Source organism: Heteronotia binoei, chromosome 10 (genome assembly GCF_032191835.1).
Source record: "Heteronotia binoei isolate CCM8104 ecotype False Entrance Well chromosome 10, APGP_CSIRO_Hbin_v1, whole genome shotgun sequence".
NCBI classification, from domain to species: Eukaryota; Metazoa; Chordata; class Lepidosauria; order Squamata; family Gekkonidae; genus Heteronotia; species Heteronotia binoei.
This window is the reverse complement of record NC_083232.1, coordinates 67,264,377-67,287,910: the sequence shown is the minus strand read 5'-3', so window position 1 is coordinate 67,287,910 and position 23,534 is coordinate 67,264,377. Positions and strand designations below refer to the sequence as shown.

The 23,534-nt window shown below is 40.8% G+C and overlaps 1 protein-coding gene across 6 annotated transcripts in view; it reads right to left on the bottom strand.

Annotated features, from left to right (window-relative positions):
* Window positions 1-23,534, bottom strand: part of RBMS3 (RNA binding motif single stranded interacting protein 3) — a 1,175,542-nt gene that overhangs the window by 6,100 nt on the left and 1,145,908 nt on the right. For all 6 annotated transcript variants that reach the window (XM_060248818.1, XM_060248816.1, XM_060248822.1 and 3 more), the window contains one exon: window positions 1,216-1,296. In XM_060248818.1, coding sequence (XP_060104801.1) covers window positions 1,216-1,296 — 81 coding nt within the window. The remainder of the gene's footprint in view (window positions 1-1,215; window positions 1,297-23,534) is intronic.

Here is a 23,534-nt window from a genome sequence, read left to right as displayed (position 1 = left end):
TGAAAACTCAAATTTGTTCTTGTTACAGTCCTGTAAAGGCAGCTGACAGATCATTCAGAAATCATTTATTTATTTTTGCAGGTGAGGTAGCCAACTACCTTTTAAGAATTTAGAATGCCAACTCAGAAAGCTTTTTTTAAACAAAAAGAAATTTGTAGCATGATGTTCTTTTATAAAGATCAATGAAGGGCATTCAAAAAGAGGTGTTATGATAACGTTGACAGCAAAACATGATAAAGAGTGAAAAAATACATTGTGCTGGAAAGATTTTTTAAAATGGATGAAAACAGGAGTGATATATCTGAACACATGGCAGTGATCACTGAAGAATATTTGCAGGCAAAACTGTTAAAAAACGGAGTCAACGTGTGGAACCCTAATATAGATATAGCAGAGGTGTGACTATACAGTTGCTGGAGGGGGGAAGCATCTTCAGCTACCCAAGGAGTAGTAACTGCATCTACTCTACAAGGAGGCATAGATCAAGACACAATCACTGAGTCCACGCTGTCCATCACATATAATTGGGTGAAAAAGTGGGCTATAACAAAACTGGGAGGAAATATATGAATTTCAGAATGAAGGCCACCTTTCTCCCCTCCCCTCCAAAAGCCCCCTTTCCTTTTTCTAATATTTTTTTCCAGAAGGCCTTTATGAAGATGAACAGCAGAGGAGGTCAGGCTGCAGCTCTCCTGGTAGCTTGTGCTCAGCGGTGCCGACAACATACTTACTCATTAGATTGACATCAGCAGGACTCAGCCCCAAGGAGGAAGGGAGCAAATCCTTCACCGAGGATGAAAAAGCACTCAGTCAGTGCAGCATCCTCCAGGTCTGTATATACAAGAGGAAGGTTTCCTTTGCTCAGTCATAATTTCTGGTGGCTTGTGGCTTTCAGCAATCACTACCGGCATAAGTCTTAGGCTAATGGAAGCATCCAACCCTTTGGGTGGTCTTCTCTGCTGGAACCTCTTTGCATTTGCAGTCCGATGGTTGGCTTTTGCCCCTTTGTCACTCCCCATCCACCTCCCCACCGCTCCTGCCACTTAATGGAATATTCAATTTCCTCTTTGATTAAAAAAGAAAGTATTCAAAACCAAGTGATCTTGCTACATTGTCTCTAAAGAGAGATTAAAACAAATAAGCAATCCCACATTCGAAAGCAGTTTGGGAGTCTAATGAGATAGGATTTATGTGTTCAGACACAGGTAGACTTACTTCAAGAGGGACAGCTGTTGGAGGCACAGGAGTGTACTGGGGAATGTAGGTCCCTTGCATAGGTGCAGCAGCTGTCATATACTGGAATAAAGGGAAAGCAAAGTTAATTTCTGAAGTTCCAACTAATGGAAAACCTTGCTATACACATTGAGTTACAAGTTCACCATACTGTACCCTACTAATCAGGCATATAATATTACACTTAATAAAATGTAATAAAGAATACCAGTACGTCAATGGAAGATATAACTACCCATTGATGCCTTATCACTGAGTGAGTTTGTCACTGCAGCTCATCCACTACATTCTTATTTTAAGTAATTTCCAGCCTAGCAGATCAGCAGTCAGCCATTTTACATTACTGAGCTGCCATATGAAAAACTGTTGTCTGGCAAGCATGGTTTTGTAAAACGGTTTAATGTAATAAGGAATGACTACAATCCAGTTATACTCTAAGTCCCATTGATTCTAACTGGAAAACATATACTCAAATCTTGGCAACTGAAAATTTTAGGCAATTAAAAAAGCTCAACATTGGCTCATTCACACCCAAAGATACATGGATGATGCATTTATTTTAAATGGGCTTTAAGATGGTTTTAACAAAGGAAGTTAAGCGTACATGTTCACAGAACTATGTTGAGCCCGCCTCGGTGGGGTAGGGTGGGATATAAATCAAATCAAATGAAAATGAAAAGAACTATGAGGCACAGCACACACTTCCTCTTTTATCATGTAAAATAATCAAATCTATATTTCATGACAAAAAGTTCAGATGGATTAGCACATTTGGGAGTAATAATACTGAAAACAGTATGATTCCTTGTCTGTAAGTAATACTATACTGCCTTATTTTAGAGAAAATCACACCCAATCCAATGCAACTTTCATTTGGAAAAGCCTATGATGGATTTCAGCCTCAATCCACACTACCTTACTATTTAAATCAGAACAATTAAGTCTCTAGAGACCTGGAGAGAAAGAATAGCAGGAAAAGCAAAAGAGATAAAAGGAACAGATGTCTCAGAGTTTCCCTTTCTATAGCTGGGACTGCTAACTGGATTCTCTTCTACGCATGAATTATTTTTAATTTCCATATAGTCTTCCTTGCTATCAACGTCAGAAATCCTACTGAAAAGCGCTTGCCCTCAAGTGCTATAGAAATGTCCTTAATTACACATGTTTTTCTGACACTCTTACATCATTCCCTTCCTGCCTTGCTTACACAGAAACTTGGCTGAAGGCAACAAATTGCTCAGATCCTTCAATGTCCTATCAGTATTAAGCTGTCACATCCAGACATTGCTTTGTTTTGCCACTATCCAGCTCCAGCTCTATTCACTGACAAAAATACTCAGCGTTGTTGGCATGACACCTCCAACACCTGTTATCTTCAAAGATGCACAGAAGATCGGTACATTCACAGAATGCGCTTGATGAATTTTAAAATCATTAAAATACAGGCCAGGTTTTCCACCTGAAGTAGAAAGGGCTGGAGGTATTTGGTTTGATTATTCCTTGAAAAGCATGCTTTAACATTTCTCTTTTCCTAACACAGCAAATGAACCTGTGAGTGTTTTGACTGTATACAGTTACTAAGAAAGAACATTGTAACACAGAAACACAAGGAAAAATATCTTTTGAGCGGGGATTCTGATGGTAGATACATTGAGGACTAAATCTACTCAGACAATAACATTTTAACATTGATGGGAATTTTTCTCCCCAGAGCAAAGAAGGAAAGACTCAGATCTGTATCATTTCTATTTTATTTGAAAATACTGGGGATAAGTGTGAATTCATGGGAAATCACAAATGTTGAAACTTTATTGATCAAAATTCAGCCAAACAATATCCACTTGCAAATATACTAAAGATTCTGAATTTTACTAGAACTTTTGTTTTTAACCTTGGGGAACAAGTTATTCTGGCACCCTGTTGTCTGGTTTAATTTTCCTGCCTAGTGGGAATGAAAGAAAGGTGAAATACATGCCTGACAGGGATGCTTTTTGGGGATGGGCTGTGGCTCAGCAACAGAACATGTGCTTTGCATGAAGAATATCTCATGTTCAGTCCTCAGCATCTCTGGTTAAATGAAGCAGTTGGGAGATGATGTGGAGGTCCTCAGTGAGATTCTGGAGGGCTTCCAACAGTCAGAGTAGACAATGCCAATGTTGGTAGACTTATGGTAGCATTTTGAGAAAGGATCATCCCAGCTGGCATTTCTGTATACAACACTTCTACTTTTTGGCAGTCACTGCACTCTCAGGCTTTGAAAGGGCTTTCTGATTGTATCTAAGCATGAGATCTATGTTGGCATCTGATTGAATGGCCAAAGACTTTGCTGGTACCCACTGGGAGGCAGGCAGGAAAGATGGGAGTTAGATGCTGAGACTACAGCTCAACCTATTCTAGGATATATAGCTTCACTTACTGAGAGGGACAGGTGCAGGGATTAAGACTTCTTGCAGCCCAATTGCCCGGCAGGGGACAAAGACAAAGGTTTTGATTGCACCCAATGACAAGGAGACAGATATATTACTACAGTAATAGGCTGTCTATCATGAAGACTATGGATGAAACAGAAACACATACTAGTGAAGAGCAAATGCATGCTCACACTTAGGAGATGTGAGGAGGAGTGACAGAACTACTGATGTAGGATCAGGGGACTTCTGAAGGTATTTATTTTAATTAAGAGCAGCTGTGGGGAAACCCAATATGCACATTCTAATTGTTTACGTATAAAGCAAAGGAGAAATATCCTTTAAAGAGAAGTGGAACTTGCAGACAAGAGGGGCTAACCCTTTTTCTCCCACATTATATTGCTGTAATAGATCAGGGACATATAACTCTAAAACTATCACCAGTCACATGTATCTTTATATACCCACCTACCAGTAATGCATGAATTGGAAAGCGTGGCACTTTTTAAAGTAAGTGCAACCATCATATGAGAACTAAAACGGAATATATATTTGGTGTCCTTCTGGAGAAAAGTGTTAACGAATTAACCATTTTAGGATCCACATTATTAGTGCCAGCTCTTAAAATTCAAGTCTAGACACTGCATCATTACTATAACTATGTGAAAATGTCTGAATTGCTAGGGAAGCTGATGTAAATCATACAGCTGAAGGATATATCTCAGCTCCACGGTTTTCACCACAGTTATCTTCTGTTCTCTTCCCTGAACAGGACTTTCCTTCTTTCAAGACCTACCAAATGTATAGAAGAAAATTTTTTGGGCCATAACTAGATGCATGGATTCCCAAGTTTTGCCATTTCTATTTTGGATCCCTTCTTTTGATTAATATGTGGGCTGAAAGCACGAAAAACTGAGCTTCTAAAGATTATGACAAAAGTTTTAAAATATAAAATGTTGTATATTAACTTCACAACACTCTAGTATGATCTAAGTTTCTGGCACATATATACAAACTGACCATGCCATTAGAAATCAGAAGTAACAAAGATTTATAAAGTGGAAAAACTGGATCCAACATTCAATGGCCTGAAAACAATCCTTTCTGGCATATATTTAAGGGTAATCAAAACTAGATTGGCAGATGAATTTGATCTGCATTGATACTGAAGAGCCATGATTTCCAGAAACCCTCACACTGGACTCTAATGGACTAAACATAGACTGGCATGCCAGACCAGCTTTTGGGCACTTGACCCTCTTGGACTGTTATGGTGTTCAGCCAAGCCAGGCACAAGGCACCCCTCACTGGGACTATTATGCTGTGGGCCGCTTTACCTACAGAAACTGCAAAGTCTTCAGACCAGGCTTCACTCTTAGGTGCCCAGCCCCTGGTTGCAGATGCCTGCAGCCCTGCCTTCATGGAGACAAGACCAGTGGCAGACATAGGGGAGACCATGTTCCTGGAGATTTCAAAATGACACACTATTTCCCTGAAGCAGCCATGAAGAGACTGCATTTTAACCACACTGTATTCCAGGGTCCTTGTGTCAGCTTTAATCATACAGATGTTGGCTGCCTAGTCAAAGACAAAGGAACTGATATGAGGCAATTATAACGATTGCTGATGAACAAAGGACTCTTCCTGCCATCCATCCAAATGGCACCTCTGTCAATAGAACATCGTTGGACTAATCTCATCAACCTACAATTATCATCAGCCATATCCTGCTACCCATCTCCCCTTTTCCTGATTCCTTTGTTTCCCCCACAGTTCCCCAAGAGGTGTCACCATCGCCAACCATTAGACCCTAAAATGTCCATTCCAGTTTTCTTTAGGTCATGTATATTTCTACTGAGAGACACCTTAATCATTCTCTGAGTGCTATTATTAAATTTCCTAGGAACCATTAACCTGCCATGAAATCCCATCATGAGAACTTGCCCTGGGTTATGAAATCGGCTATTTAAGGCAGGCCCTCCTGCCATTCAGGTGTGACTTTTTCACGACAGCTATCTTGCGAGAATAAGCCATTCCCAGTCCTGATAAGTTTGGGTCCCTGTCCATGTGATGCTGGTTGCCTTGTGCCCCCCCCTTCATTGCCAAACCTCTGCTTCTTGACTGGACAGGTAACATATTACCCACCAATGATATTTCTGCTAATGCAAATGTCCCTATCTTTTCCTAGCTATTTTTTTTTAGTTCTGAACTGTGTGATGAATGCATGATTTCCCCTTGTATTCTTGAATTTCCTTGAATAAAACTAAGTTACTTTATATTAATCTCATCATTGACTGAAGGGCTCCTGGGAAATACTGATTCTGGTATAATAGATTATTGACCCATCAATAATTTTTTGTCATTTTGCCTAATTGTCTAAAATCCCCCAAATTAACTTGAAAAGACATTGTGGCTAACAGCATCCAGTAGCACCTTAGAGACAAACAAGTTTTTGTTGGGTTTTTTTTTTTTTTTGGCTAAAGCTTTCAAGAGTCAAAGCTCTCTTCATCAGATATGGCACTTTAACTCTCAGCTTACTCTCCAAAATTGGTCTCTATGCTACTGGACTCAAATTTTGTTCTTCTATTTAGACCAACGTGGCTATCCTTCTGAAACTAGATTGGTAGATGAGCCTTAAGAAGGAAAGTTAACAAGAGAAAACTTAGGTCTAAAACCTAAGCGTTGACAAAAAAAAAAGTGGTTAGATTTAAGCACAATAAACTCAGCAAAACACCCTACCCTGCTCAACTGCAAAGTGGCCTGCAATTTCATACTGAACACACGCATGAACTCACAGAAGCTGCCTTATAGTGAGCTGACTATTGGTCTATCAAAGTCAGTATTATCTATTCTGACTGTACTATTGGATTTCTTTAACTGGAGATGCTAGTGTATGATGCTCTACCAATGAGCCATGACTCCTCCCCTTAAATAAAGATGAAGCACCATTGTCACCAGATGTAACATTATACAAGCAGAAAAACCAACAACCTGAGATCACAGTTCATATTACAGGCAATACAAGAAACAAACACTATGATGTAAGAAGACGAAGAAGATAAGAAGATATTGGATTTATATCCCGCCCTCCACTTCGAAGAGTCTCAGAGCGGCTCACAATCTCTTTTACCTTTTGCCCCCACAACAGACACCCTGTGAGGTGGATGGGGTTGGAGAGGGCTCTCACAGCAGCTGCCCTTTCAAGGACAACTCCTGCCAGAGCTATGGCTGGCCCAAGGCCATGCTAGCAGGTGCAAGTGGAGGAGTGGGGAATCAAACCAGTTCTCCCAGATAAGAGTCCGCACACTTAACCACTACACCAAACTGGCTCTCCGGTGTACTGGCTACCAGTGTTTACTAAACTTTTAAAATAATCAAATAAACTTTTTGTACATTACAATATTACAGTGTTATAAGAAAGGTCCATTCACAATGAGCACCTGGATATAGGCTCATTTCATTAAACATACTCCTGAGAAAGTTTTTTTTTTTTTTTTAACAAAATGAGCCTATAACCAGGTGCTCATTGAGAATGGACATTTCTTGTAACATTCTAATATTGTAATGTACAAAAAGTTTATATGATTCTTTAAAAAGTTTTACTAAACATTGGTAGCTAGTACATCACAGTGTTTGTTTCTTGTATTACCTTAATATTATACAAAGCTGTTGCAAAATGCATAGATGGGTGCACAATGAAGTCAGGGAATCCTTATTTCATCCACCATGGAAGCAATACATTTTTACATCATTTATATTCAACTGTTCTCCCCAGCAGAGACCCCAGAACAACTCATCTTTCTTCTTTCCTCAATTTATCCTCACAACAACCCTGTGAGTTAGGTTAGGCTGAGTGTATGTGACTGGTCAAAAGTCAACCAGCAAGCTTACATGGCACAATTGGGATTTGAACTTGGGTCTCCCTGAGTTTAGTCCATCACATGGCATTTTTGTAATGTGTAAATAATAATGCAATTGCAACTGTCAGGCAAACAAGTAAGTGGACTGGATCAACTGAATTCTTCAGGGAAGCACTGAAGCTACAAGTCACCCCATATACTACTACTAGGCAAGACCGAGGGACTTGTTAAGAAGAAATGACAATATACATTTTTTCACCAAGAAAAGTGTTCAGCAGCACACATCTTTCAGAGCCAGAGAAGAGTACTGTTATTTTCATGTCTGTCCTCCCCACCACAGTATTAGATACAGGGCCTTTTTTGTAGCAAGAACGCCTTAGCATATTGGGCCACACACCCCTGATGTAGCCAATCCTGGAGCTTACAGTGGGCCCTATACGAAGAGCCCCATAAGCTCTTGGAGGACTGGCTATATCAGGGGTGTGTGGCCTAATATGCAAAGGAGTTCCTGCTACAAAAAAGCCCTGGTTATATACACAATTTATGTACATGAAAGCATCCCATGAGCTACAATGGTGCAACCCAAAGTTTGATGTAGCACATCACTGAGAACTATGCCTTTGATGGCAACTGATAAAAAGCAAAAGGAACGATGGTTCATGCTGCCTTAGCAACAGAAAGCATTGAATAATACAGTGGTTAAGCACTAGCAAGCAGCCATTTTTAAGCAGCCAGGAAGCCATCACCTACATTTTATTTGTTTCATGTGGGTGCTTCGCACTTACTTTCACAGTAATTCAGATTCAGATTGCTTCTGAAAGATGGTGCAGAAAGCAGTGTGTTACTTTCTCCTACAGTAACAGCTTTTCTAAAGTTTTGTTCTTGTTGTTCCTAACCACATACCCATTTCTAAATAACACCATCCCAAACTTAGATTACACTGTATTATGCATTATGAACAAAACTGGTTCACAGGTAGAAGCGGGGTTTCTGTATAACAAAGCAACTGTTTTTTGGGGTAGGGGGGAAATAATCAGTATCCAGGAAATCTGATCCAGAATGAAAAGCAGTTTCATGTAGCTCATTGTTTCCTGATGTTGCATATCTATTAGTTCCAATGTTTGTGCATCGGTACACAGATGTTCTCCATTCACAATGTTTTTGTTTCAAGTGATTAAAAAAAAATCAAGTGAACTGGCCACTGAAACCTTCTGATACACCATCAGCATTCTCTCTGGGCAATAGTTTCAGCAGAACTTTGTCCATCTCCCACTAACAATAGTCAATTTATGCAGCTCTCCTGCATCAACACCCGACACTGTCCTCCTCAGTCTAAAGACACATGTCAATGCTAGGGAATTTAATGCAAAGCAGCATTTAATGAAATCAGGGCAAAGGGAAAAGGCAGCAATCCACTTGTATGGAAAAAGAATTAATCAAGTCTTGTCTCTGAACTGAAATTTCAGAGCTCTGATCGTAAATAATTTTAGACAGGATGTACCACTACAAGATAAGAGCTTCTGGTAACTGCTTGAAAGCCAAATAAGTGGATGATGGCTGTCCTGGTTAAAGTTTCGTTCAGTAATCAATATTTGGAATAAAGTAGAAGAGGGGGAACAATTGCCGGGAAGAAAAAGCAAAACAGTACAAGGAACAATGATAAAAAGAATTCCACTTGGAGAGTCAAAATTTATGGTTGTGAATGTGCTTTAACTCACAGAATTCTCCATTAAGCCACTAAGGGGGGGGGAAGATGACAAATGTTTGACAAGCAAATGGGTAAACTTACAGCTGAAATATTTGCTCACTATATAAAGAAAGCATTTGATTTTTTTTTCTTCTTGGCGGGAAATTTTTTAAGGTAAACTGACTACATGTTGGCTGGTAAGTTGCCATTCTCCACCCTCAGCCCCCCCCCCCCCCCAGCTTCTTACAAAGGTCTGTTTCTAATGGATTGGGTATGGTGCTTTTCCATTTTGCTAATGAGAAAAGCTAAAGGCCATTACTTGTACAGATTAAGATCCCAGCAGGAAGAAATGTGATGTCTACATTATGAGGGCATATGTAAAGGAAATACACAGTACATCCCATCAATCAGACATGAGGCTGGGAAAAGGAGAGTACCCCACTCGCATCCTTTGGATATAGATGATAAAAGATGGAAGAAAATGGAGACAGAAAATGTCTTTAGAGATGACTGGTGGTGGGAATTAAAATTATACTGGTGTGATGATCAATGACCAGGGCTACTCTGTGGCGAAAATGTAATTACCAAAATGAAAACTTTCAAATGAGAAGTAATGGCTGTCATATTTCTAAGAATAGTGACACCTTTCATTCAGGTTGTACATTATGGCTTCTTCCACTTGAAATTCTAGATAATTAAAGGTGGATCTGACAGCACATTGTTTCCAACGTTAGGGTGAAAGATGGGTTTTCTGACTTCCTTGTAGACATTTTTCTTAACATTTAAAAGGCTGGACTAAATTTTAGCTGGGGGCAGTTTTAAAAATGTAACAGCATAAAATAATAGATGAAGCCAAAGGTAATGAGAACTGATTTTCTGGTGTCTCTGTGTATTTGCACCTTCAATAATGGTTTCAGCAGAAATAGCTTCTGTAACCCACTGGTCAGTTAACCTTACTGAATAGTAACTACAAAGGGGAAAATGTACCACAGAGAGTACTCCAGACAGGTCAAGCAGACAGACATGCCCACAGACAAGGTGGATAAGATGGCATGGCTTTTTTTACCAGCTATGCCTATAACCTTTGCCATAAAGCAAAACTGAAAAACGGTTTTGAAATATGGGAAGTTTAGAGAACAGTCTGAATTCATTCCTGTTTAGAAACTAGGGTACAAGCCTGGCATGTAAACTGCAAAACACCAGCAGAATAAATGGGGTTGAAATGATGATCAGCCAGTCAATATTCTTTAAGTATATCTGAGATAAACATGCCTATATAGTGCACTATGTACAACAACAGGGGTCAATTAAACAAGAACCAAAGGTTATAGATTCTAACCATTAGACCACTACAGCAAAAAACACATAGCCAGCAAAAGATTATGCTTCTAAAAATTCAATAAATTTAGCATTATTTCATGTCAATGCTGTAAAAATGACACATTACATATAAATGGCGGAACACCATTGCAAAAAAATGACAGAAAAGGAACAAATGAATTGGGGAAAACAGCACTTGTAACAAACAAAACACAAAAAAATATTTAAAATGGCATATTTGTTGCTTGGAATTTCCCTCCCTCCTGTTACCAGCATTATGGTGCATTTCAGTTTCCTTCACTGAGCCTTCCCGAATGTGCTTTGCTCGGAAGCTTTAGGAAAAATCACTGCAAAATCTGGATGGCTACTGAGTGGGAGAGATGTCTGATTTTTCCCAGTGTGCTTACTTCCCCCAGCCACTTCACTCCCAGTAATTTTCCCCACAACCATTCTATTCCCTCACCAGGTTTTCTGAATTTCTAGCTTTCATTTTTTTAAAAAGTCATCATCACCTTTCATTGCAGAGGTGTAAGGAGAAAGGCACATCTCCACAACCAAAAAGGACAAGAAAGAAAGAAAGAAAGAAAGAAAGAAAGAAAGAAAGAAAGAAAGAAAGAAAGAAAGAAAGAAAGAAAGAAAGAAAGAAAGAAAGAAAATTCAATAATCTGTTACACTTATTTTTTATAAAATTTTATTAATACAATTATATTTAGTCAGTGGGTTTTTGTTTTTTTGTTTTTTAAAAAATACTGAAATAGCCCTGGTGGTGGTGATGGTGTGTGAGGGGTTTGCTGCTGGAAAACCAGGGCAGGGGAATTATGAGGAAAACTGCCATGTGGAAGCCCGATTGTAATATACTAATAGCCATAGATCAAGATGTTAGGCTGTCTGTAGCAGTAGAAAAGAGTAAGAGTATCTGAAGAAGTGAGCAGTAACTCACAAAAGCTCACACCCTACCACAAATTTTGCTAGTCTTTAAGGTGCTGTTGGACTCTTGCTCTTTTCTACTGATAGCAACAGCAGCGAGGAGACTAGATATGCTGTTCCCTGTGTGGAAAACAAAATAAAGGGCCCAATATTAATTTCAGTAACTATAAAACATCAATATATAAATAATGCAAATTATACAAAAACACATGTATTTATTACAAATTGGTCTAAAAACAGTTATAGACCCAAATATAGCCTCAATGAGAATACAATTCATAAATATTTCAGAATTAAGACCTCATGCAACCACAAAACAGATGTGTTTTGGCCTCCTGGCCTTCTTCAGTGGTCAAGCATAAACTTTACACATAGGCTCAATTACTGCAATAATTATACAACATCAAATATTAAACTCAATTTTATAATGAAATCCCCCTCCCTTTCCCTCCTCTTTCCTTCCTTTTCAGTATAATTCTCACTTGGTCCAATATTGTCTAATATTAATATAGCAATAATTGAGCCTATGTGTACAGTTTGTATTATTTGTATATTAGGCCCCTTACTTTGTATCCAATTAATCTTTTTGGTGCTTAATTCATTTTGGGTGTAAAATTTTGGTTCCTTTCCTTTTTCCTTCTATTCCCTTTGTGGAAAGCACCACAAACAGCTCTGTAAAAAGGCTTACATAGTAGAATTATGGACCTGCAGCTGTAACTCTGATATAAGCCTATATAGAATTTCAGTTCTGCTGTATAACTTTTAAATGCCTTTGCCTTCCAAAGTGGTCAATGAACAATCAATGGCCCTCACACTCTTATGCAAGTGACATGGAACCCCTGTTTTGCAAGTATCTTCAAACAACTAGCATGGCATGGTACATCATGTTCTAGACTGGAAACCACAAACTAGTTAGGGGATGAACATCTCACAGAGATCTTGCAGTATCTATTTTTTCGTTTTTTTTTTCCGCTGGCCCTTTTATCTATTCTTCAGCATGTTAGCCAGATGGTGCACTAATTGACAATGAAGTTCAAACATGTTTATTCTGTACTGACAGGCGTTAATTTGCTAAATGTTCCCTTTCTATAGGAAAGCTATTTTCAAACAAGAGCACAATTACAGTGTCTGAAACACTGGCCAAGTCATTTACAAATGCAAGCCTGACATTCATCAGTCATGAGTGTGATGAGTCTCCACCACTACTACCACAAAATGCACTTTTCTTCAAGGACTCCTCTTACAAACATCGTATATACCTAAACTACTATGCTGAACTACAAGATCAATAACGCTAATGTTTTAAGGGTATGGGGATTGGGTATTTTCAGAGATGAAAAAGAGAGTCTGCAGTGCTCTCAATTACTAGCTGATTTCAGAGGGTGATGAATTTTGCCTCTGGAGCCATGAGTCAGCCAACCTGCACTTTAGCAACATTCCCAGTCCAGCCTTAAAGGAATTATAATTGTACAAACTGAGACAGCGGCTGCTTATCACTCATCCTGGCCTCAGGACTAAAACTTTTTGTTAACAGCAAAAGATCATGAGAAAGAAGGCAAGAAAAATAAGACCATAACGGGGTGTTTGTGCGTGTGGAGGAATAAGAATAGACAAAATTGATCTGACCAGATGCAACCAGAACCTAAAGTTTCCAATTATAATTTAAAAAGTCAAAATATTTATCATATTCTCCACTTCGTACTTCCACCCCTTTTGTTATTAACTTCTTTAACTGTAACAGTTTCTTAATGAAATTCCAGAATAGGAGTAGGCAACCCTGGCATGTGTGCTAACTTTAGCACACCACACCATTTTGCTTGGCACCCATGGCCCAAACAACCAAGGCACTGGCAGCACTGCTGGGGCCAGAAGTGCAGGAGAAGGCAACAGGTATGGGTTACACCTGTCCTTGTTTCCCAAACCCACACAGATAACAGCCAAGTCCAAAGTTTGGTGTAGTGGTTAAGTGCGTGGACTCTTATCTGAGAAAACTGGGTTTGATTCCCCACTCCTCCACATGCAACTGCTGGAGTGACCTTTTGTCTGTCAGAGCTGTTCTCTCAAGAGCAGCTTCGGTCAGAACTCTCAGTCCCATCTACCTTGCGGGTGTCTTGCTGTGGGAAGAGGAAGGGAAAAGAGATTGTAAGCTTCTCTGAGACTCCTTCAGGTAGTGGAAGGCGGGTATAAATCCATTCTTGTTCTTCTTCCTCTACTTCTTCTATCCCTGGGATGCTGGCAATGCTACTGGGACCTGTCTTGTTCTGAGCATGTCTGACCAAGTACAACCCACCCAAACAGCAATGTCTTCACAGGTGAATGTTGTATTTTGGAAGCACTTGGACCAAAAAGGTTACTCACCTTCTGGAGTTTCAGCCATATTTGTCTGTTGTAGCATGAGACAAAAATTATGGAGTTTTTCATATAAACATATGGACATCTTAATCATAAAATGATGATGAATATTTACTCAAGCTAAACTAGGGCTCTCTAGTGTTGACTCTGCCTCCTTCTCTATTAGGAACACAAAACTGCTGGACCTCTCTGTCCACCATCACATAGCTCCACTTTCCCTCAGCAGCCATAGATTGTGACCAGAGATAAACAGGATAAAATGTACAAGAAGAAAACAATGGAAGCTGTTTTGAGTCCTCACTGGGGATAAAGATGGGGTATAAATCAAGCAAATAAATAAAGGAAAGCCAAAGAAAGTAACACCAGCGAGTATACCTGAGAAAAGATGACAGCAGACAAGGACTGATTACTGAATGACTATCCTTCCCACTCACTTCATACAATAAATGCTCACCAAGATGAAAAACTGAATCTCCTTCATCTATGCCAGAATGTCTTTTACATTCCATTTCCCTGACGATTGTTACTAATGAATTTGCTGCAAGCTATGTTTGCCCATATAAAACTCAGCTGAGGCAAATATTAGCAAATATTCTTTTGAAAGTAAAGACTGAGCTCATAAAGGCAAACATTTAGCAAGCTGATTTGCAGAGCTGTTCCTATTTAGTCAGGAAATAGTTTTCCACAAACCCTGTCCTTATGGTTTTCGGCTACAGAACATAGCTCACAGTTTAATCATTTTCTGAAGAACCCAAACATTTCTATTGCCTACATTCCTGAAGGAGAAAGAGATTAATCTAATGAAATAAATTATTTACTCAGCCTCCATCAATGGTGTACAGGGGATTGACAACCTATACTGCAAAGCATCAGGAATTATCCCCTTTTGTAAAGTTCTCTGCTACATACTAGTCTGTTATTAACAATCAATATTATCAGCATCATTGCATCTAATAGCAAAATGTGAGGCTTGTTCCAGAATAAAAGCAGCAAGAAGTCAGACAATTCATAGACAATGGTGCCATGAAACCTCCATGTCTGCTGGCTTCTCTCCTTCCCCTCCACAAAACAAATACTGGGAGTTGCCAGAGAACAAGGCAGGATCTGTCACACACTCAACTTAGTCCCACCATGATGGACTGAGAAACAACTGAAAGTTTCAGAAAGATCTAGAGCCACCTGGCACCAAGGCTTTCAGTCCATTACTCAAGACTCTCCTCAATTAATGCTCCCAGGAATTCCTCACTCTCCAGCCATCAGGAAGATTCCTCTGTGCTTACTTGGCTTCCCATTCCCTTTCCCATTCCAGGGAAACTAGATTCTCTTGTATTGTATTCAAGTTTGCAATCCTACAAATGGAGTTTGAATCTGCCCTGAAGTGAACTTCAGTGATGGTTTCACCTTCAGAGCTAGTTTTCCTGCTCCTGGCAAGTGTAACATGTCTTCCTTATTAGCCACAACATATAGATGGAACACGATATCTGGAGCAATGATGCTCCGTATTCTTGGTGCTTGGGGGACAACAATGGGAGGGTTTCTCATGCCAGAGTGCTGCATGGTAAAAGCAAAAAGACAGCCTTCCATTTGTTTAGGAGTTTGCACACCCTCTCACATAAGTGGACGCATGCCTGCTTATTATAGCAGTGTATGAATGACTCTTAAGCTCTTGTGCCAGGTGCTTGTGGAATGACGATGGTGGCTGATATTCCTTCCATTCAAGGTTCTTTAGATCTGACCTAACAATAGATACCCTTTGAATACCAGCATGAACATCCCTTACATTATGTCTAATTTCATGTTGCTTTTGTAACCGCTTCATACTCAGAGGCTCAAAGGGCTCCACCCTCTTTTGCCATTTTCTACTGAGCAGGCTTCTGGCCACAGGAGTGTATGAAGACTGGGAACTGTCATTTTGTTCACATAACAGATGATCAATATAGAAAATAAAAGAGCTTCAAGATTTACACCTGATAACACCAAAGCTGCAAGACAGTAAAGGAATAAGCAGCTGTAAAAGCTCTGGGGACTGCATTGTGTACACTTCGAATAATAGAAGCAATCCTTTCATAAAAAAGGCTTTAGAAAACATTATGGGATTTGGGATGATGTCATAAACTATGAATGATCAAAGCATGCACAAATTCACCACAGATAAGGAACAGATTCAAACAAAGCAGCCGGTCCACTGAGGGCTTTTGGTGACATTGGAAACCACCAGTGGCCACAGGTTATCCAAAGAAAATATTAGATAAGGAATGTGTAACAAGCTTATAGTGCCGCTTCAAGGGTTCTGTAGATATTATCAAACATGGACCAACAGAGAAAGCTAACAGAGTGAAAGATAAGAAACTATGTCCCGGAATAACTAGATTGTTATTCTATGGAGGAACTGTTGGTGACATTGTAAGTCAGGAAAGTGAAGACAACAGCATTCTGCAGTAAAAAGATATTGATAAATTTTTACCACATGACTTGGTCTAAAAAAGACTTATTCATGCAACAATAGAAGCATTAGGCTGTACATCATGTGTATTTGCATGCACACACAACATCCTAAGAGTTTCTCTTACTGTCATTCCTCCTCCATCCCCAAAGTGATATGAGAAAACAATCAAGTACAATTTCTCATATTTGACTATGCTGTCTTTGTATAAAGTCAAATTAAGGACAGGGATCCATATTTGAAAGTTGTTACAGAATCAGGCATTTATCATCTGGATTTCAAAGTATGGTCAAATGATTGTTCTTGACTCCATGTTGTCTACTGTTACAGACTTTCCTATTATTAGCTATCTTTCTAGATCAAACCAAGCCTGAACTCTTCCTAGAAGCAAAAATGTCTAAACTGAGGCTCACACAGTTTCATCACATTTTGAGAAGAAAAGACTCAAAAAGACAATAATGCTAGGAAATGTTGAAGGCAACAGGAAAAGATGAAGACCTAACATGAGAGGGACTGACTCTATAAAGAAGCCACAGCCCTCAGGTTGCAAGATCTGTGCAAGGCTGTTAACGACACGACATTTTGGAGGACATTAGTTCATCGTGTCACGATGACTCAGAAGCGACTTAACAACACTTATCACACACAGAGTGACCTTTCTGCAGCTACTGTTCCTGTTTTCAGTCTCAGGACTACTCTGGTAGAGGAATGTGAACTCATCCACATTAGATAGATCCAAGTAAGCAGCCGTGTTGGTCTGAAGCAGTAGAATAAAATAGGAGTCGATTGCACCATTAAGACCAAAGTACGGTAGTTTTATTCAGAACGTAAGCTTTCGTGTGCATGCACACTTCGTCAGAGCCACATTTAGCTGGTGGGGTTTGGAATAGTGGTAAAAAGTTAAAATCCAATAGCAGAATAGTAAAATTAATAAATTCAGAAAACCTTTGATCTGGGTTGCATTAGCGTGGGAAACCATAAAACAGTAACATGTCAATGTGAGAATGCCTGTTAATTATTCTATCTGAAAACCATCTGATTTTAATGTTCTTTTACAATTTGCTCAGGAGGAGCTATTTTCCTTCCCCTCTCTTATTCGCTAGGAAAGAAAACTTTATCTGATATCTTTTCCAGCTATGGCCTGTTATGCATGGGTGTTTTTCCTTGCTTTCACCGTGCATGTCCATCAGGTTTTCTTTGTCACTCTGCATTGATTTCCCTCTCTTCAGAGCTCTGTTCACTTTCTGGTTACTGTTTCCTCGGATTTTCTGAGAATGCTTTTGTGCCAATTTTCCCCTTGTTTTACTTATAAGTCAAAGGTTCCAAAACATACAGATGCCATCATTCTCCCCAACCTTTTCCTGCCCCTTGAAGGTCACTCCCTGCCCACATTGAGGCCATTCTGCCCACTCCACACCTTCTGTCGTCCTCCCCTCTTCATTGATGTACAAGTTCCACTTTCCCCTCATTTTTTATTTTTTATTTTTAAAAGTAGCATGAGTCACTATGAGACTATTATTAGTCCTGGATTACTTATTTAAAAATAAAATAAAATAATGGGGGCGGGGGAGTTTAAAAGGTGCTATGTGAGGTTTAGTTCCCTGCTAGTGTTGACTGGAAAGAGGGATGAGAGGGGGGAAATGACAGTGGCCCCAGTGCAAAAAAAAAAAAAAGCAGTGTTGCATGCAAACAAAATAAAGGGGGGGAATCAGATCATTAGTGCAGAATGAAATTGACATACAATGTAAAGAGAGAGAGAGAGACTGGGATGGGAAGACTAAAGCTTTGAAAACATTTTCCCCTGTAACACTTTAGTAAACAAAGTTGGGGGCAGGGGGCATTTTGGCAGTCTCTAGAACCTAACATTAAAATGGGTATGCAGCAGGGAAAAGTATTTATGTGGTACTTGTGCTGTGAGCCGCCCTGAGCCACTTGTTGGGAAGGGTGGGATAGAAATTATAAAATAAATAAGTAAGTAAGTAAGTAAGTAAGTAAGTAAAAGAACTGAAAACCTTACTACTATTATCTCTAGCACTTGGGTCCAACATTTCTAGAGCTTCCTCTGCTTTGGAAGGGTCAGTAAGCATGTAACAGAAAAGCAGGTTTCATAAGTTACTCATACTTTTGATTTTCTTTGCCACATCTTCACCAATTCCTCACTAACAGTTGCTCCACCCCCAGGCTTCTGCTTTTCTCGGAGCAAGTGACTAATTCCCACTAGAAGCTGTGCAACCATATTTTGACTTGTGGCTCCCTCCAATCTCCCTCACAGCTTCTGAATCTCCAAAAAACAAGACCAAGTTGCTGCAGGAGAAACTAGAGGGAGCAGTGAGTCAAAATGTGGCTGCACAGTGACTAGTGGGGAATTGGTCGCTTGCTCCAAGGAAAGCAGAAGCCTGGGGGCGGAGTGACTGCTAGTGCAGAATTGGTACTTGTCTAAAAGGCATCTCGTGTGTGTGTCCCTCACATAGGGCATGTATACACATGCAATCAATGTCCTTGTCCAGGTTCCAGCAAGCTGAAATCACTTTCCCATCTGCTTTTCTACCACAAGTTGGCATGTGTGAAAGAGCAGCTGGAAATGCTTTACCACAGAACCTCTGATGTATCAAATAACTGTGCGGACAGCATGAGGTAGTGTGGCCTGAGGCCCCAGGTTCAGTCTGGAGCATCTCCAGTAAAGGAGCAAAAGTCACAAGTACCAGGAAAGACCTTGGCTTTCTGTGCCTTGGATCCTGGAGAGCAGCTGCTTGTCAGGAGATCCCAGGCAGGCATCTCTGGTTAAAGAATCTCAGGCAGTAGGCATAATAGCAGGCTTTTCTCTCCTTTGAGACTGGAACTAAATGGGCCAATGGTCTGAAAAGGCAATTTTATATGACTATACGCATACATTGCAAATCTGACTTCACTAAGCACAGCCGCTTTTAAAACAAAAGCTGAGAGACGATATGGCATTTATGAACTTTCTAGTTTCCAAGATTATCCAACAGTTACAATGGGAAAAGCATGAAACCAGGGAATTCAAATGCCAAAGGGGAAAGAAAAGATCCCAAACTAAATCCAGAGCTTAGACTTTGTTCTCCAGACCTAAGCTCTGGTGTGCAATCCTAACAATACTTTCCTGGGTAAACTTCAGTGAATAAAATGGGACTTGTTTCTGAGAAGGCCAGTTTAGATATACTCTCTACAAGCTATAAAAACAGCCTGGTATTTCCTGAGCTGTGTAAAAAGATAGGTGGAAGCAGGAAGGGACTTTTGTGTCTTTCCCCATCCTCCAATTCTTTTTTTGCCTATAGGCAAACTAAAAATATGGTACTTCCCCTCAGGGCTGTTTCAAGGTATTCTATCACCCCAAGCAAAATATAATTCTGCCACACACACACCCATTAACTCCTGAACAGCACAATGTCAGATCATGGAAAGCAGCCCAGTTCCATAAGAGAGAACTTAATTTTAATGTTCATTTAACATATAAAATTGATTCATTCATAGCTCCATGGCAGAATACATTTTAGAGTGTGTGGCAATTGTTCTCCTTCCTTATAAACAGAAAATAATTTTGAGGCACGTCAATGGCTAACAGATGCCCTAGAATTCAGAATGTATTCTAAGGCAGAGTAACTCCAGTCTAAATGGGGTTAGACTGAAGTAACTCTGCCTAGGATTGCACAATTAACTGAACTAACCAGGGCCTCAACAGAGACTCACTTTCAGTATCCTGAGAACACTTTGTTGGAAGTAAATCCCATTAAATAGGCCTGAGTGGGATTCCAAATAGTCCTGTTTAGGATTGCTGTCTTTCTCTCCCTCTCCCCCCGCAAATACTAGAACTCAAGGGCAACCAATGAAGCTGATGGGTAGTAGATTCACGATGGACAAGAGGAAATATTACTTTACACAGAGACTGATTAAAAGGTTGAATTCACTGCCAAAGATGTAGTGATGGCCACAGGCATGAACAACTTTAATAAGGGATTAGACAGATCTATGGAGGATAGGTGTATCAGTGGCTACTAGCCATGGTGACTAAAGGGAACCTCCAGGTTCAGAGGCACTAAATCTCTGAACACTGGTGTTAGAAGTCAATCTCAGGTGAAGGCCTTTGTCTCTATGGCCTGTTGTCTATGATCTATGGCACAGTGGCCCTCCAGAGGAACTGTTTGGCCACTGTGTAAGACCTGATACTAGACTAGATGGAACGACTCATCTGATCCAGCAGGGCTTTTCTTATGTTCTCACCCACATAAGTAGGATAACTCTTGTGATGGCTGTTGTGAATTGTCACTATGCTTATCTAGGGTTGCCAAGTCCAACCCCAGAAATATCTGGGGACTTTGGGGGTGGAGCCAGGAGACTTTGGGGGTGGAACCAGGAGACACTGGGGTGGAGCTAGGGGGAGGGGGGAAACGGCGCCGGGGAGCGTGGCAAGCCGCCCCGCAGCTGCCGCCTCTTCTCCGCTCGCCGTGGCTGCTCCTCCAAGATGGGCTCAGGCTGAGCCCATCTCGGAGGAGCAGCCACGGCAAGCAGAGAAGAGGCGGCAGCGGCGCGGCGGCCTCGCCCGCTCCGCCTCTGGGGTGGAAGCGGTGGGGGGGTGGAGGCAGGCCGGGGGGCATGGCGAGCCGCAAGTCCGGGTCCTAGAAGGGCCCGGATTCGCAGCTCGCCATGCTCCTGGCCTGCCTCGCCCTCCCCTGCGCTGCTGCCGCCTCTTGGCTGCTCCTCCGAGATGGGCTCAGCCTGGGCCCATCTCGGAGGAGCAGCTGCGGTGGGCGGGGAGGGGGCGGCAGCGGCGCGGCACAGCAGCCTCGCCCGCTCCAGGATCGGGCGGCTCGCCATGCTCCCTGGTGCCGTTTCCCCCTCCCCCCGCTTCCGTTTTTTTGGGGAGCGGGGGAAGAGGGTGGAAATCCTGGGGTCCCCTGCCAGGGCGGGAGGGTTGGGAAGCCTATGCTTATCTTGTATACTTTTGAGTTTTGCACAGTAAAGTCACCAGCTGAAACCTATAGAATGTTAAGGTCATTTCCCACCTATATCCATGTGTGCTGCTACAGTCGCTGACTAAGGAATTTACTTCATGCATCTGATCTCTGCCTGTCCCTCTGAAAACCGTCTCTAGAATTAATTAACTAGTGAGTGCCTGAACCAATATTCCTTCACATCCTGAGCAGAATATAACTGCTGTAATCTTAAAATGGTCAATGGGCAGTGCGAGACCCTGCCAGCTTTAAGTTGCTGCTGAGCAGGGCTTCATGTGTTAATCAGCAGCCACTTGTGCACAGCTTAGAGGAAACACTGGCCTGGACACCACCAGGGTTTAGCCTAGGAGTTTACTTTCAATACTACAGCTAAGTCCCAGAAAAAACATGGTATGTTTGAGCCTTTCTATCACCACAGATTAAGAAGAGATTGAAGAGAAGATATTGGATTTATACCCTGCCCTTCACTGCCCTTCACTACTTCACCCCAAACAAAATATAATTCTGCCACACACACACCCATTAACTCCTGAACAGCACAATGTCAGATCATGCAAAGCAGCCCAGTTCTCCTTTCCCTCCCCCTCCCCACAACAGACACCCTGTGAGGTAATTGGGGCTGAGAGACCTCTCCAAGAACTGCTCTTGAGCACAACAGCTCAAGCAGTGGCATGTGGGGAGTGGGGAATCAAACTCAGTTCTCCCAGATAAGAGTCCATGTACTTAACCACTACTCCAAACTGGTTCTCAATTTAACAAACTGGCTCTTAACTGTAATCTGAGCTCAAAAATATCTTCTACCAGGAAAAAAAAAAATCCATTCCTGATTTTTGCCCCCTTCTTTAAGGGACTTCTAACAAAAAAATAACTTATCACACAATTGTGCAAGAGGGCAATTATGTTTTCTAATTCATACTTTATCATTTAATTCAATTGTGTACAGAAGACTGAAAAAAACCTAGTCACTTAACCCTCTTCTCCATTTCCCATCCCTAAGCGCTTCAGGGAGGTAAGTTCAAAGGACATTTGTTCATTCAATAATAATAACAAACTCATCAGCAAATCAGCAAGTAAATCTAAAATAATGTATTTCATGCTAGTGTTGTGGAGTGGTCAGATTGTCAGACCAGGACAGATTCATCAAGGAGAGGTCTATCAGTGGCTACTAGCTATGGCTAGTACTGAAGGGAACCTCTATGTTCGGAGGCAGTCAATCTCTGAATACCAGGGCCAGGAGTCAATATCAGGAGATAGCCTAGGCTTCTATGCCTGGAGGAATTAGCTGGCCATGGTGTGAGACATGATAGTGGACTAGATGGACCACTGGTTTGATCCATCAGAGCTCTTATGTTCTGGAGCAATAGGTACAAGTAGGCATACTAATTTTAAACACTTGTCCACTGCATTAAAGTGATCTAAGCGTTATCCTTGCTTACAATAAGCCTTCTTGGATTAACAGTTTTGAACACCCTAAAAGCCAATGCATCAGAGAAAGTGGCTCTAAGTCCCAAGAAGCTCACTAGAGGGACGATTTATTCAGTTCTACATTGATCTATTAACACTTCAGCAAAAATATGTCTACTAAAAAGATTGTCTTTCAAAGCTCCCTTTTTTTTTTTACTAGAAAGTCAAAGTGATCACAACTAGACCCAGCTGGGAGCTATTTCAGATATTTGTTTCATTGTGGAGCTCCAGGGATGTCCCCAGCAGACCTTGGGGATGTATTTTATGGCTGTAAATTAAGTTTTTGTAAGCCTTGAATGGTGGCACTTTTTTCTCTTAACAGAATGGGCTATACTGACACAGATAATAATCAGCCAAATTGCACATTTGTCGCTATAAGGTGCAGATCTTCAGGAAGGATTGGGGGGGGGGATGTTACCTTAAATATTCCCTAGAAATAGAAGTTACAGCATGTGATAATAAAGCCTCCTTCAGAAGCAAGCCTTATAAAAGGGACAATATTATACTGCAAGTAAACTCCTCTGATGCCCCAGTGTTGCTCTTGATAGCTTGAAAGGTGCCATTGCTGAAGAGAAAGGAGTCAAGCAACGGATACAGAAAGCTGTGATCAAACTACCCAGCTTTATTTTCAAAGGAGGTTTTATATTGTATCCAATTCCAGCTGTCAATCACAACTTTTATTAAACCACAAAAGTGATGTCAGATCAATGGTGTTTTAAGACACATTATGACTGACAGCCTGATGATGGAGCAATTTCAGGAACCATTTATTATTAAACAAAGACTAATGCTTCTCCCCCCCCCCCCCCTTTCTTCTTTAGGAAGGAGTGATGTACATCTATTGGCATGTCTAACCAAGCAAGGCATAAG